General features: G+C 40.1%; 1 protein-coding gene across 4 annotated transcripts in view; it reads left to right on the top strand.

The window, feature by feature from the left end:
• The first annotated feature begins 259 nt into the window (after window positions 1–259).
• Window positions 260–13,598, top strand: part of CFAP70 (cilia and flagella associated protein 70) — an 89,688-nt gene continuing 76,349 nt past the window's right edge. For 3 of the 4 annotated variants that reach the window (XM_082406844.1, XM_082406843.1, XM_082406845.1), the window contains exons 1-2: window positions 2,025–2,102; window positions 3,023–3,209. In XM_082406844.1, coding sequence (XP_082262970.1) covers window positions 2,040–2,102; window positions 3,023–3,209 — 250 coding nt within the window. In that variant the 5' untranslated portion in view covers window positions 2,025–2,039. Of the gene's footprint in view, window positions 2,103–3,022; window positions 3,210–13,598 lie in introns of all 4 variants that reach the window. The other variant, XM_082406846.1, reaches the window with a different exon arrangement.

The following is a 13,598-nucleotide window of genomic DNA, read 5'->3' as shown; positions in this document are numbered from 1 at the left end:
TAGCCAACACTTATGCCAAGGGAAAGTGGCAGCGGCGAAAACACAAGTGACCGCAAATACAGACGCTGTCGCTCAGGAGCAGGGTTTCCGGAACGCAGGCGCAGAAACTCGCGCCCCGCCCCCCTTTCCCTCACGGACAATGTTATCGCGAGTCTTGGGATAAACTTGCGGTGATTGTGGAGACAAATTTCTCGCGAGAGGTAATTGGTTGCTATAGTTGCAAAAAAAAAAAACACCTCTGCGGCTGAGTGAGGTAAGTCTGCTCTTACTCCTTAGAAAACCGTCTCTTCCCGGCCTCCCCACGCCGGCCCTGCGGCCACACCGTGTTACCTCAGTCTCTTCTCCCTAAGCTTCGGCCAGGCTGAAACGCACACGCCGCATCCCTGCACGACTGTACTCCCGTACAGACTTGAACGCCACCGACCCCGCTAGGCGCGGACGCTCTCGCGAAGCCCAGGCCTCCCACCCAAAGCCAGACTGAGACCCCACTTCCCACTTTGCGCCGAGATTCCCCTACAGTAAGCGCAGACTGCGCTCCTGTCCCCAGACCACTCCCAGTCACATCATCTCCTTCACCTAAACGATTTCTTTCTTTTTGTTTTTTGGGGTTTGTTTGTTTAAGCTATTGTTTTTTGTTTTTTTAATTTTTTAAATTAAAAAAAAATTATTGGAGTATAGTTGATTTACAGTGTTGTGCATCTAACCTTTTTCTAATCTGACTTTTCCCCTTCAACTTCTTCTGAGCAGATGACAAGAAATGCGTGCCTTGTCAGTGGCAACAGGAGCCCCCACTTAACTGCCTTGACCATAATTTTTAACTAGCCAGATTTCTTGCACTCATTGTTCAACAAATATGCTGCTAATGCCTCTTGCGGGCAAGGCATGGTGCCAGGCACTCAGGGACTGCAGAAATGTATGATAGATTACTTGTCTTTAAAGAAGTAATTAAGCATTCAAGAAACGTAGTGCATATTAATAACACCATTTGTTCGGTGCTTCATAGGTTAAGCAGTTTTACTATTTTAGTGGATATTCGCAACAAATGTGAAACAGGTCAGAAGTTATGTTATCCGTTTTATAGAAGGTGAGACTGAGGCTCAGAGAAGTTAGGCATTTGTCCAGGGTCAGGCTAGTGAAGGCTTAATTCACATGCTACTATTGAAAAGGAAAGGAGACAGATGTAAAAGATCGTGTCAAATGTAAACTTGATAAGAAAGTTGTCAGGGCCACTTAGGCCCTGAATGAGCCTGGAGACATAACGTTGAACAAGTAATCTGAGACTTGTAGGTAACAGGAAAAATGAGAGAGTCGCTAGAAAGAGGCAGAATACTTATAAAGCTTGGGGCAGCAAGGTATCCCTTTCTTTTTTCTACCACCAGTCCTAGACAGACACACTTAGCATAGTATATCCGATGTAAATATTTGAATTGCATTAAGTTCCACTTTGAATTGAGTCAGAAAACATGACCTTTTTTTTTTTCTTAACAGATATCCAATTTATTTTTGAAGTCGTGTCCTTAGTGTTGTAAAATAATTTGAAAATATCTTTGACTAAATAAGACATACGTCAGGACTTTTTCCAGTGGACTAACATTCTGTGTGGCTGCTTCTTTCTTGTTATCAAAATATATTTTCCTAAAACTGATAGATTAAGTAACGCTTGAGGGGAGTTTTGCACATCAAAAAAAGAAAAAAGCTACCAAAAAACACTTTGAAGGAGGTGGGGTGATGGCATTCCTACCCTCTTTGCCTTGTGATAATTTGTGCTTAATGGGTTAGTTACATGTATAAGGATCTTTTTAGCACTAACCAGCAGAATCATCCTTGTGACCAGGTCCCTAAGGCACTGCCTATCTGGCAACAAAGGTTGGAAAGTGCACAAAACAGTGCTGGACTAGGGCATTTCTCTAGGTTTTCCCCTGGTATTGGTTATGATGTAATGTGGATACTTGTGCAACTATGGTATATAAGGGGACAGGTTCATTCATTATGTTCACAGAGATCAAAGAAGACCAGAGAGACTTTGCCCAGGTGCTGATATGGAGCAGGTGTCATCAACAGGCAGACCCGTGCAGATCACTGTGACAGATGGATATGACTTGGTAAAGTTATTTTGGGGAATCCTGGAAGTCCTTAGTTTATTCATTCTCCTTGAAAGTACTTTTGTCTTTGGGCTCAGGTCTCCCTGTCAGTCATCCAGTTGTGGCTTGGGGAAGATGTGTTGGGAACATTAGCAGGAGGCATGGAGTTTTGCATTATTCTGTACCACCAAACCTCCTGGCTTTACATAGCAATGGCACTTCCTTCTCAGTGTTCCCTTATTGTTAGTCTATAATCAGCAAGTCATATTAGTGTGTGTAAAGTACCTGGCAATTTGAATACTAAATTTAATGGGGGTGAAACAACTGGTTTTCATTTTCATAGACAGCAGTTCCTTTCTCCTGAAAAGGATCTGAATTCCTCCAGAACTTCTCTTGTGATTATTTCATTTGATGAATTTAAATAATAAAACTACAATATGATATAACTATTAAAATTTAAAGAATAATGAAACGTCAAAATATTCATTCAGTACTATGAAGTCAAAAAGCTTATTCCAAAACAGGATGTAATAAATGATCTCTACTTTCTTTCAAAGGGTATATATAAAAACGTATATATAAATGTGTGTGCATAAATATATATACACACACAGCAAAACACTAGAAAATATATTATTACAGGTAATTTGTTTTCCTATGTGCTTTCCTCACTTTTTCAAATCTTCCACAATGTGCTTTTATAATCATATAAACACAGTAACTGTCATTTTTCAAAGCTTCCAGCTTAACGGCCTTTAAATAGAATGTTGCATTTAGCTACAGCTAGATTTGTTTAATGACTTTCTACTTACCGCGTTTGTATTTGTGACATAGCTTGTTAGGAAAACGTGCAAAATGCTATTTAAAGTCAAAATGGGTTGCCAGATATGTAGGAAAATTCTCTATTTGAATATAATTGTAAAGTATGTTTCTGTCAACAGAAAGGTTTTAAAGGAGATACTCCAGTTACCTTTATCCGTGCAGAATTCAATCAGGTGGTTCTGGGAGACTCTGCAAAAATTACTGTTTCTCCAGAAGGAACTGCAAAATACAACTTCACTTGCAGTTTTGAGTTCAGTCCTGAAGGAGGAGTCACTTTAGATGACCTCGCCCACAAACCTGTGTTCTGTAAGTCCTTGGGATTCTAAATATGTTAATTATATGAGTGATCAGGATATTCTGAGGTATTTAGTAGCTGTTGTAGGGACAGATGAACACACCTTACCTTTTTAATCTGGGAATAACACAGTATACTTTGAGTCCCACCTGGTTCTGGCAGCTGTCACCATGACCTACTAATTTTAATCAGTTTGTATTGAAGACCTTTTGACACATAGCTGAACTTTAAAAAAAAATTTTTTTTATTTTCCAAATTGACTTTATTCTTTCCAGCAGCTGACAATAAAACATACATATAATAAAAAAAAGAATATTTATACAATTTTGAAAAAACAATAAGCAATAACATGGAAGCAAACATACTCTTTTATGAAAAAAACAGCCCCCAATTTGAAACAGGACCAATGATATATAGATAACTTGATCTATTCATATGTACAACTCATTTTAATTTCCCTAAAAAATATTATCTAATAACTTTTTAGTAACTAATCAATTCTTATTAACAGTCAAACAAGTAAGAATGTAGATAATGCTCAATTCAATCCATGGGTGTAAATGAATAGACATATAACTGAAATTTGTAGCCTTTGTCTCCTAAGCTGATTTGCGAGCTTTTCCCTTGTATTCCTATATTTAAGGTTGCCAGATTTAGGGGAAAAAAACAAAACAAACAAACAAAAAAACCAAAAAACAAAATTTGGGACATACTTACACTAAAAAAAGTATTTGTTGTTTATCTGAAATTCAAATTTAATTTGGCATCTTGTATTTTACCTGGCAGCCCTACCTGTACTTCAGTATATTCACCAAACTGTATAGCAATTATTAATTTGCCTCCCTTGTTAGAGGAGACACTTTTTGAAATCAGGGCTGTATCTTATTTATTTCAGAATTTCTAGTGCTTAGAAATATCTGGTATAGAAAGGGGCTCCAAAAATGTTTGTTGAATGAATGAATGGATAAATAGATGGATAGTTTCTGTATTCACACTTTTACAGTTTCTAACTACATAATATTATCTCTGAAATACTTTGTTCCTAAACCTATATTCTAGGCTAAGTCTTTTTTGTTTGTTTGTTTTAACCCATACTCTTTTTTATTTTTTGGTAGTGTGGTTTTTAAAATTTTATTTATTTATTTAACTTATTTTTACTTTTTAAAAATATTTATTTATTTATTTATTTTTGGCTGTGTTGGGTGTTCATTTCTGTGCGAGGGCTTTCTCTATTTGCGGCGAGCGGGGGCCACTCTTCATCGCGGTGCGCGGGCCTCTCACTATCGCGGCCTCTCTTGTTGCGGAGCACAGGCTCCAGACGCGCAGGCTCAGTAGTTGTGGCTCACGGGCCCAGTTGCTCCGCGGCATGTGGGATCTTCCCAGACCAGGGCTCGAACCCGTGTCCCCTGCATTGGCAGGCAGATTCTCAACCACTGTGCCACCAGGGAAGCCCTTCACTTATTTTTTATTGAAGTACAGTTGATTTACAATGTTGTGCTAATTTCTGCTGTACAGCAAAGTGGCTCAGTTATACACATACATACATTCTTTTTTAATATTGTTTTCCATTACGGTTTATCCCAGGGGATTGGATATAGTTCCCTGTGCTATACAGTAGAACCTTGGTGTTTATCCATTTTAAATCTGATAGTTTGCACCTACTAACCCTAAACTCCCAGTCCATCCCTCTCCCTCACCCCTCCTCCTTGGCAAGCACAAGTCTGTTCTCTATATCTGTGAATCTGTTTCTGTTTTGTAGATAGGTTCATTTGTGCCATATTTTAGTTATTTATTTTTGTTTTGTTTTGTCTTTTTATTATTAACATTAGTAACCCCGAGATATGTTTAAATTAGAATTGTCATTTTGAATGTTCACATTAAGATATACTGTAATTTGACTTATGAGGACTTTTTTTTAATTAAAAATTTTTTTTTATCGGGGTATGGTTGGTTTACAATTTCGTGTTAGTTTCTGCTGTACAACAAAGTGAGTCAGTTATACATACACATATATCCACTTTTTTTTCTGCCATATTTTAGATTCTACATATAAGTGATATCATATGGTATTTGTCTTTCTCTTTCTGACTTACTTCACTTAGTATGATAATCTCTGGTTGCATCCATGTTGCTGCAAATGGCATCATTTCATTCTTTTTTATGGCTGAGTAATATTCCATTGTATATATGTACCATATCTTCTTTATCCATTCATCTGTCAATGGACATTTAGGTTGTTTCCATGTCTTGGCTATTGTAAATAGTGCTGCTGTGAATATAGGGGTGCATGTATCTTTTTGAATTAGAGTTTTGTCTGAGTATATGCCCAGGAGTGGGATTGCTGGATCATATGGTGGTTCTATTTTTAGTTTTATGAGGAATCTCCATACTGTTTTGCATAGTGGCTGCACCAACTTACATTCCCACCAACAGTTTGGGAGGGTTCCCTTTTCTCCACACCTTCTCCAGTATTTGTTATTTGTAGACTTTTGATGATGGCCATTTTGACTGGTGTGAGGTGGTACCTCATTGTAGTTTTGATTTGTATTTCTCTAATAATTAGTGATGTTGAGCATCTTTTCATGTGCCTACTGACCATCTGTATGTCTTTGGAGACATGTTTATTAAGGTCTTCTGCCCATTTTTCTATTGGGTTGTTTGTTCTTTTGTTGTTCAGTTGTATGAGCTGTGTGTATATTTTGGAGATTAAGCCCGTGTTGGTTGCATCATTTGCAAATCTTTTCTCCCATTCTGTAGGTTGTCTTTTTTTTTTTCTTTTTCTTTTGTTAATATTTATTTATTTATTTTAATTTTAAAAAATTTATTTATTTATTTATTTATTTTTGGCTGTGTTGGGTCTTTGTTGCTGCGCGTGGGCTTTCTCTAGTTGTGGCGAGCGGGGGCTACTCTTTGTTGCGGTGCGCGGGCTTCTTATTGCTGTGGCTTCTCTTGTTGCAGAATATGGGCTCTAGGCGCGTGGGCTCAGTAGTTGTGGCTCATGGGCTCTAGAGCTCAGGCTCAGTAGTTGTGGCACACAGGCTTGGTTGCTCCGCGGCATGTGGGATCTTCCCGGACCAGGGCTTGAACCCTTATCCCCTGCATTGGCAGGTGGATTCTTAACCACTGCGCCACCAGGGAGGTCCCAATATTTATTTATTTAATTTTTGGCTGCGTTGGGTCTTAGCTGTGGTATACAGGATCTCCATTGCAGCATGTGGGCTCTTTCGTTGTGGTGCATGGGCTTCTCTCTAGTTGTGGCTCGTGTGCTCAGTAGTTGCGACACACGGGCTTAGTTGCCCCACAGCGTGTGGTATCTTACTTCGCCAACCAGGGATTGAACCCACATCCCCTGCATTGGAAGGTGGATTCTTAACCACTGGACCACCAGAGAAGTCCCTTTTTTTTTTTTTTTAATGGTTTCCTTTGCTATGCAAACGCTTGTAAGGGTGATTAGGTCCCATTTCTTTATTTTTGTTCTTATTTCTATTCCCTTGGGAGACTTACCAAAGAAAACATTGGTACAATTTATGTCAGAGAATGTTTTGCCTATGCTTTCTTCTAGGAGTTTTATGGTGTCATGTCTTATGTTTAAGTCTTTAAGGCATTTTGAATTTATTTTTGTGCTGCTGTGAGTGTGTGTTCTAGCTTCATTGATTTACATGCAGCTGTCTAACTTTCCCAGCACGACTTGCTGAAGAGACTGTCTTTTTCCCATTGTATATTCTTGCCTCCTGTGTTGAAGATTAATTGACCATAGGTGTGTGGGTTTGTTTCTGGGCTCTCTATTCTGTTCCATTGATGTGTATGTCTGTTTTTGTACCAATACCATGCTGTTTTGGTTACTGTAGCTTTGTGGTATTGTCTGAAGTCTGGTAGAGTTATGCCTCGTGCTTTGTTTTTTCCCTTAGGATTGCTTTGGCAATTCTGGGTCTTTTATGATTCCATATAAATTTTTGGATCATTTGTTCTAGTTCTGTGAAAAATGTCATGGGTAATTTGATAGGGATTGCATTAAATCTGTAGATTGCTTTGGGTAGTATTGCCATTTTAACTATTAATTCTTCCAGTCCAAGAGCATGAGATATCTATTTCTTTGAATCATCTTTAATTTCCTCTATTAATGTATTATAGTTCTCAGCATATAAGTCTTTCACCTCCTTGGTCAGGTTTATTCCTAGGTATTTTATTTTTTTTGGTGCGATTTTAAAAGGCTTTTTTTTTTTTTCTTATTTGGCTGCACCAAGCGGCTTGTGGGATTTTAGTTCCCCAACCATGGATTGAAACCAGGCCCTCTGTAGTGAGAACATGGAGTCCTAACCACTGGACCACCAGGGAATTTCCAAAGGTATTGTTTTTTTACATTCCCTTTCTGATATTTCATTGTTAGTGTAAAGACATGCAGCCGATTTCTGAATGTTTATCTTGTATCTTGCTACTTTGCTGAATTAATCTATTAGATCTAGTAGTTTTTGTGTGGAGTCCTTAGGGTTTTCTATATATAGTATCATGTCATCTGCATATAGGGACAGTTTTACCTTTTCCCTTCCAATTTGGATACCTTTTATTCCTTTTTCTTGTCTGATTGCTGTGGCTAGGACTTCCAATACTATGTTGAATAGAAGTTGTAAGAGTGGGCATCCTTGTCTTGTTCCAGATTTTAATGGGAAGTCTTTCACCTTTTCACCGTTGAGTATTATATTGGCTGTGGGTTAGTCATAATGGCTTTTATTATATTGAGATATATTCCCTGTATACCCACTTTGGTAAGAGTTTTTATCGTGAATGGATTAGGTGCATATATGTTGACGAGTGTAAAATCCTCTTCTTGTATTCATCCTTTTACCATTATATAATGTCCTTCTTTATCTTTCTTTATGGCCTTTACTTTAAAGTCTATTTTGTCTGATATGAATATTGCAGCTCCCGCTTTCTTGTCATTTCTGTTTGCATGAAATATCTTTTTCCATCCCCTCACTTTCAATCTATGTGTGTCATTTGCCCTAAGGTGGGTCTCTTGTAGGCAGCATATTGTAGGCTTTTGTTTTTTTAATCCAGTCTGCCACTCTTTGTCTTTTGATTGGAGCATTCAGTCCATTGACATTTAAGGTAATTATTGATACATAATGTATTTATTGCCATTTTTAAAAAATAAATTTATTTATTTATTTTTGGCTGCGTTGGGTCTTCGTTGCTGGGCACAGGCTTTCTCTAGTTGCGGCGAGTGGGGACTACTCTTTGTTGCAGTGTGTGGGCTTCTCATGACGGTGGCTTCTCTTGTTGCGGAGCACAGGCTCTAGGTGCGCAGGCTTCAGTAGTTGTGGCACGTGGGCTCAGTAGTTGTGGCTCGCAGGCTCTAGAATGCAGGCTCAGCAGTTGTGGCATACGGGCTTAGTTGCTCCACGGCATGTGGGATCTTCCCGGACCAGGACTCGAACCCATGTCCCCTGCATTGGCAGGCGGATTGTTAACCACTGTGCCACCAGGGAAGTCCTTTATTGCCATTTTAAACCTTGTTTTCCAGTTGATTCTATGTTTCTTTTTTGTTCCTTTCTTTTTCTTTTTGTTTTTCTTTTTGTGGTTTGATGATTTCCTTTTATTTTATGCTTGTGTTCTCTTTTTGGGTTTAGTGAATCTATTGTATATTTTTGATTTGTGGTTGACCTGTTTTTCAAGTATGGTAACCTCTTCCTATATCTGCTTGCTTTAGACTGATAGTCATATAGGTTCAAACACATTCTAAAAAAAAAGAATCTACATTTTCTTACTCTCCTTTCCCACGTTTTAGGATTTTGATGTCCTTTTTTACATCTTCATGTTTATCCTTTTTCTGTTCCTTGTGTTTATCATCGCTTTCACAAATAGGTTTTTTTTTTTTTTCTTTTTGATCTGTATACTGGCTAATTTAAGTGATTTACTTTCCAATTGTAAACTGTGATTTCCTCCTTCCTATATCTTCCTGTTTCTTTTCTATTTAGAGAAGACCTTTCAATATTTCTTTTAGAATAGGTTTAGTATTGCTGTATCTTTTAGTTTTTGCTTGTCTGAGAAATTCTTTATTTCCCCTCCTATTCTGAATGATAATTTTGCTGGGTAGAGTATTCTAGGTTGCAGATTTTTCCCTTTCAAAACTTTGAATATATTTTGCCACTCTCTTCTGACCTGCAGCATTTCTGTAGAGAAATCAGCTGATAGCCTTATGGGAGTTCCCTTGTAATTAACTATTTTTTTTTCTCTTGCTGCCTTCAGAATCCTTTCTTTATCTTTAACTTTTGCCATTTTTATTAGAATATGTCTTGGTGTAGGTCGGTTTGGGTTCATCTTGTTTGGGACCCTCTGTGTTTCTTGTACCTAGATATCTGTTTCCTTCTTTAGGTCTGGGAATTTTTCAGCCATAATTTCTTCAAATACATTTTCAATACCCTTTTCTCTTTCTTCTCCTTCTGGAATCCCTATTATGCATAGATTGGCATTCTTTATATTATCCCATAGATCTCTTATATTGCTTTCTTTTTTTTGCATTTGGTTTTCTCTCTGCTGTTTTGATTGGGTAATTTCCATTATTCTGTCTTCCAGATCCCTTATTCTTTCTTCTGCATTATTCATTCTGCTATTCATTGCCTTCAGCTCAGCTTTTGTCTTGGCAAATGAATTTTCTAATTTTTCTTGGCTCCTCCTTGTAGTTTCTAGTTCCTTTTTACAGTAATCTGCATTTCTGTCAATAGCCTTTCTTAATACCTTCAGTATTTTCATTACCTTTTTGAACTCAGTGTCTATTAGACTGAAGAGGTCTGTTTCCTTGTTTGTTCCTTCTGGGGAATTCTCTTGGTCTTTTAACTGGGAGTTAAAGAAGCAGTTTAACTGCTTCTTCATTTTGCTTATATTTCTCTTACTCTGTGAGTTTAGGAGAAACGGTTTTCTACTCTCGTCTTGGAGGGCTATTTATATGTGGGAATGTCCCTGCATAGCTTGTGTGGGTTAAATATATTTTTGGCGTGAGGGCTGTTTTGGGTTTGGATGCTTGCTGTCTCTTTCCACAGTTTGTGCTGGCTGTTATCCCCTTGATAGTGGGTGTGCGGGTGTGCAGCCTGAGCACACTCCCAGGAAGGCAGTGGTTGGGGCAGCGGTTGGTGCCCAGTTGTGGGACCCTCAGTAGTGGCAGCGGTCTGCGTCCACCTCTGGAGTCCGAGATGACAGTGGCAGCTCGTACCTGCCCCTGGAGCTCATGTAGGCAGTGCCCTGCCACCTGAGAGCGTGTGCGGAGAAAGAAGCTCCTATGGAGGTCCCGCCTCTCTCCTCTTGCACCCCCAACAATGGCATCTTGCCTCTCTGGTCGCCCCAGGCTTCTTCCTGTACTCCCTTGATTGAGGCACACCACACCCTAGCCCCCTCAGGCTGTCTGCACGCAGCCAACCCCAGTCCTCTCCCCTGCTCTGACCTCCAAAGCCCGAGCCTCAGCACTTAGCCCCCGCCCGTCTCAGTGGACAAGCGTCTCAGGCTGGGGAGTGCCGGGTGGTGACACCAACAATCTGTGCAGGTTTCTCTCTGCTTTGCCCTCTGCAAATCAGTTGCTGCACTCTCTTCTGAGGCTCTAAAGCTCCCCCTCTGTTCTGGCTGATCTCCCCGCCAGTGAGGTGACTTCCCAGTGTGTGGAAACTTTTCCTCTTTCACAACTCCCTCCTGGGCACGCAGGTCCCATCCTGATTCCTTTCTCTCTTTTTTTTCTCTTTTCTTTTGTCCTACCAAGTTATGTGGAGATTTTCTTGCCCTTTTGGAAGTCTGAGGTCTTCTGCCAGCATTCAGTAGATGTTCTGTGAGAATCGTTCCACATGTAGATGTATTTTTGATGTATTTGTGGCAGAAGGTGAGCTCCCCATCCTATTCCTCTGCAATCTTGATCTGATTGATGACCCATACTTGTTATTTTTTGTTTTTGTTATTTTTTAGTGGCACATCTCCTAAGGTGCCTGCCAAAACCCACAGATTCCAAGATCCCAAACCCAGAGAGGTGGACCTGAGAATCTATACAGTATTCTAGAGCAGTGCTTTCCAGACCTTTCTTTCCATAACAGTCACCTGAGAGAAAGTAATCTGGGAGAAAGTAATCTTCAGGGTCCCACCCCATACCACTAAATTCACAATTGCCATGGGAAGAGCCTAGGAAGCTGTACCTTGGGAAAAAAATGTCTCAGGTGATTACTGGGAAACACTGTTCAAGAACAATGATCCTGGGGCTTCCCTGGTGGCTCAGTGGTTGAGAATCTGCCTGCCAATGCAGAGGACATGGGTTCGAGCCCTGGTCTGGGAAGATCCCACATGACGTGGAGCAACTAGGCCCGTGAGCCACAACTACTGAGCCTGTGCGTCTGGAGCCTGTGCTCTGCAACAAGAGAGGCCGCGACAGTGAGAGGCCTGCGCACCGCGATGAAGAGTGGCCCCCGCTCGCCGCAACTAGAGAAAGCCCTCGCACAGAAACAAAGACCCAACACAGCCAAAAATAAAAAAAAAAAAAAAAAAAAAAAGAACAGTGATCCTAGCTGTGGCATAGGTGGGAATCAGTCAACCACGGAGGCATCCATCTGACCTGCACTCTTTTATCCCACCCACTCTCTTCTACTTCTTTTTTCTTTCCTCTGTGCTTCTCTGTCACCCCAAGTAAGAGTTGTATCTCAATTGCCTTCTTCTCTAGCATGCTGGATGGGAAAGACAACACTGGGCCATTATTTTAAGCATGTCACTGAACTCATGAGAAAGAAATGGTAGTTCCTTTGTTCCAGAAACGAAACAGAAACTGAAACCTGGAACTCTTGAACAGCTGCCATTGGTGTGTGGTGGTGTGGGGAGAGAGGGCAGTATTCTAAAACCCAGGGGCTTAGATTTTAATGCTCTTACAGAGACAGAGACTTGGGCTGCTGTAGATGGGAAGTTGAGAGTGAGACCACCTACCTTGTCGTAAGCCAAGACTCTCAAAAAGATTGGGCTAGAAGAAAAGTTCACTCACCATTATATCTGTCTAGGTGCTGGGTAGACAAAAAAAGCTTCCCTAAGAATTAGTAATCATAGAGTTATGTTGATCATTAAATAATACATATTTTCTTAAAACATGCAAGGAACATTTGTATAATAAAAGCTGGCCACTTACCAGGCCACAAAGCAAGTCCTGCCATATACCAAAGAATTAATAGCATACAGACCAAGTTTTCTGACCAAAATACAGCAGTCAAAAAAATAAGAAATAACAAAAATATAACAAAAATTATTATGAATAATTCATGGGACAAAGAAGAAATCATAATAAAAACTGCAAAGCAGTTAGAATCAAGTCAACAGTAAAACACCAAACACCAAAACTGTGGGATATAGCTAATGTAGTGCTTAGAGATACATTTATAATCTTAAGTACAGTCATTAGAAATCAAGAAGAATTTTAAACAGAACTTCTGCCTCCAAGAAGATGGACTAGATATACTTTCCTCTATTCCTCTCATAACTATAAACCCTGGACATTATTTATATAACAAACATAACAGACTCTGAAAGGTAGAGAGAAGAAAGAAATGAGACTTGAGGAAAGACAGTGTGAGTTCCTTGGGTTTTCTTTTTGCCTTATATATCCCAAACTCTATGCTAAAGAAGCCAGAAACCTGGAAACAAAAATGGGTACAGATCAAACCAACCAACCAACAAAAGTCTGCTCTCTCTAATCAAAAGACCAGGAAAGGGGGCAGCCTAGCATGACAGAAAACATTTAGACAGAAACTGCTCTACTCCAGTCAAATGCCCAGAAAAAACACCTGTAGCCCCACCCACACCCAAGCGAAGTGGGGATCCTAGGCTTACACACACACAAAGCTGAAATAACATGCCTCAACAGCCTACTTGAGTGGTGTCAGAGAAGACCAAGTAGGAAGCCAGGACTTTTATGCCCTATGGTAATGACCCCCCTCTCTCAACATGTGTTTTTTGTTTTTTGATTTTTTCCCTTTGGCCGTGCCATGCAGCTTGCTGGATCTTAGTTCCCTGACCAGGGATAGAGCCTGTGCCCAGGCAGTGAAAGCACCGAGTCCTAACCACTGGACCACCAAGGAATTCCCTCAACATGTGGTTTTAATGGAGACCACACGGGGAGCCAGGGCTTCTTCCCCAATCTGGCAGTAACAAGGTGCTCCTCCACTCCCCACTGGGGTGTGTCAAATGGGGTCTAGTGTAAAATCAAAACTCACCATCACCTAGTGGTAATGCATCTACACCCACTGTAGTATCAGTAGAGAACAAGTAAGGAATCAGAACCCCCATTTCCCCTCAGCAGTACGGAGGAGCCACCCCACTCAGGTATTAATGGAGATTGAGTGGGGAACCTAGACTTCTATCTCCACCTGAAAATAATGAGGCATTGCCTCTCC

This window comes from Balaenoptera borealis (genome assembly GCF_965194805.1).
Source record: "Balaenoptera borealis genome assembly, chromosome: 10".
In the NCBI taxonomy this organism is placed as follows: domain Eukaryota; kingdom Metazoa; phylum Chordata; class Mammalia; order Artiodactyla; family Balaenopteridae; genus Balaenoptera; species Balaenoptera borealis.
This window is presented reverse-complemented; position numbering and strand designations above follow the sequence as displayed.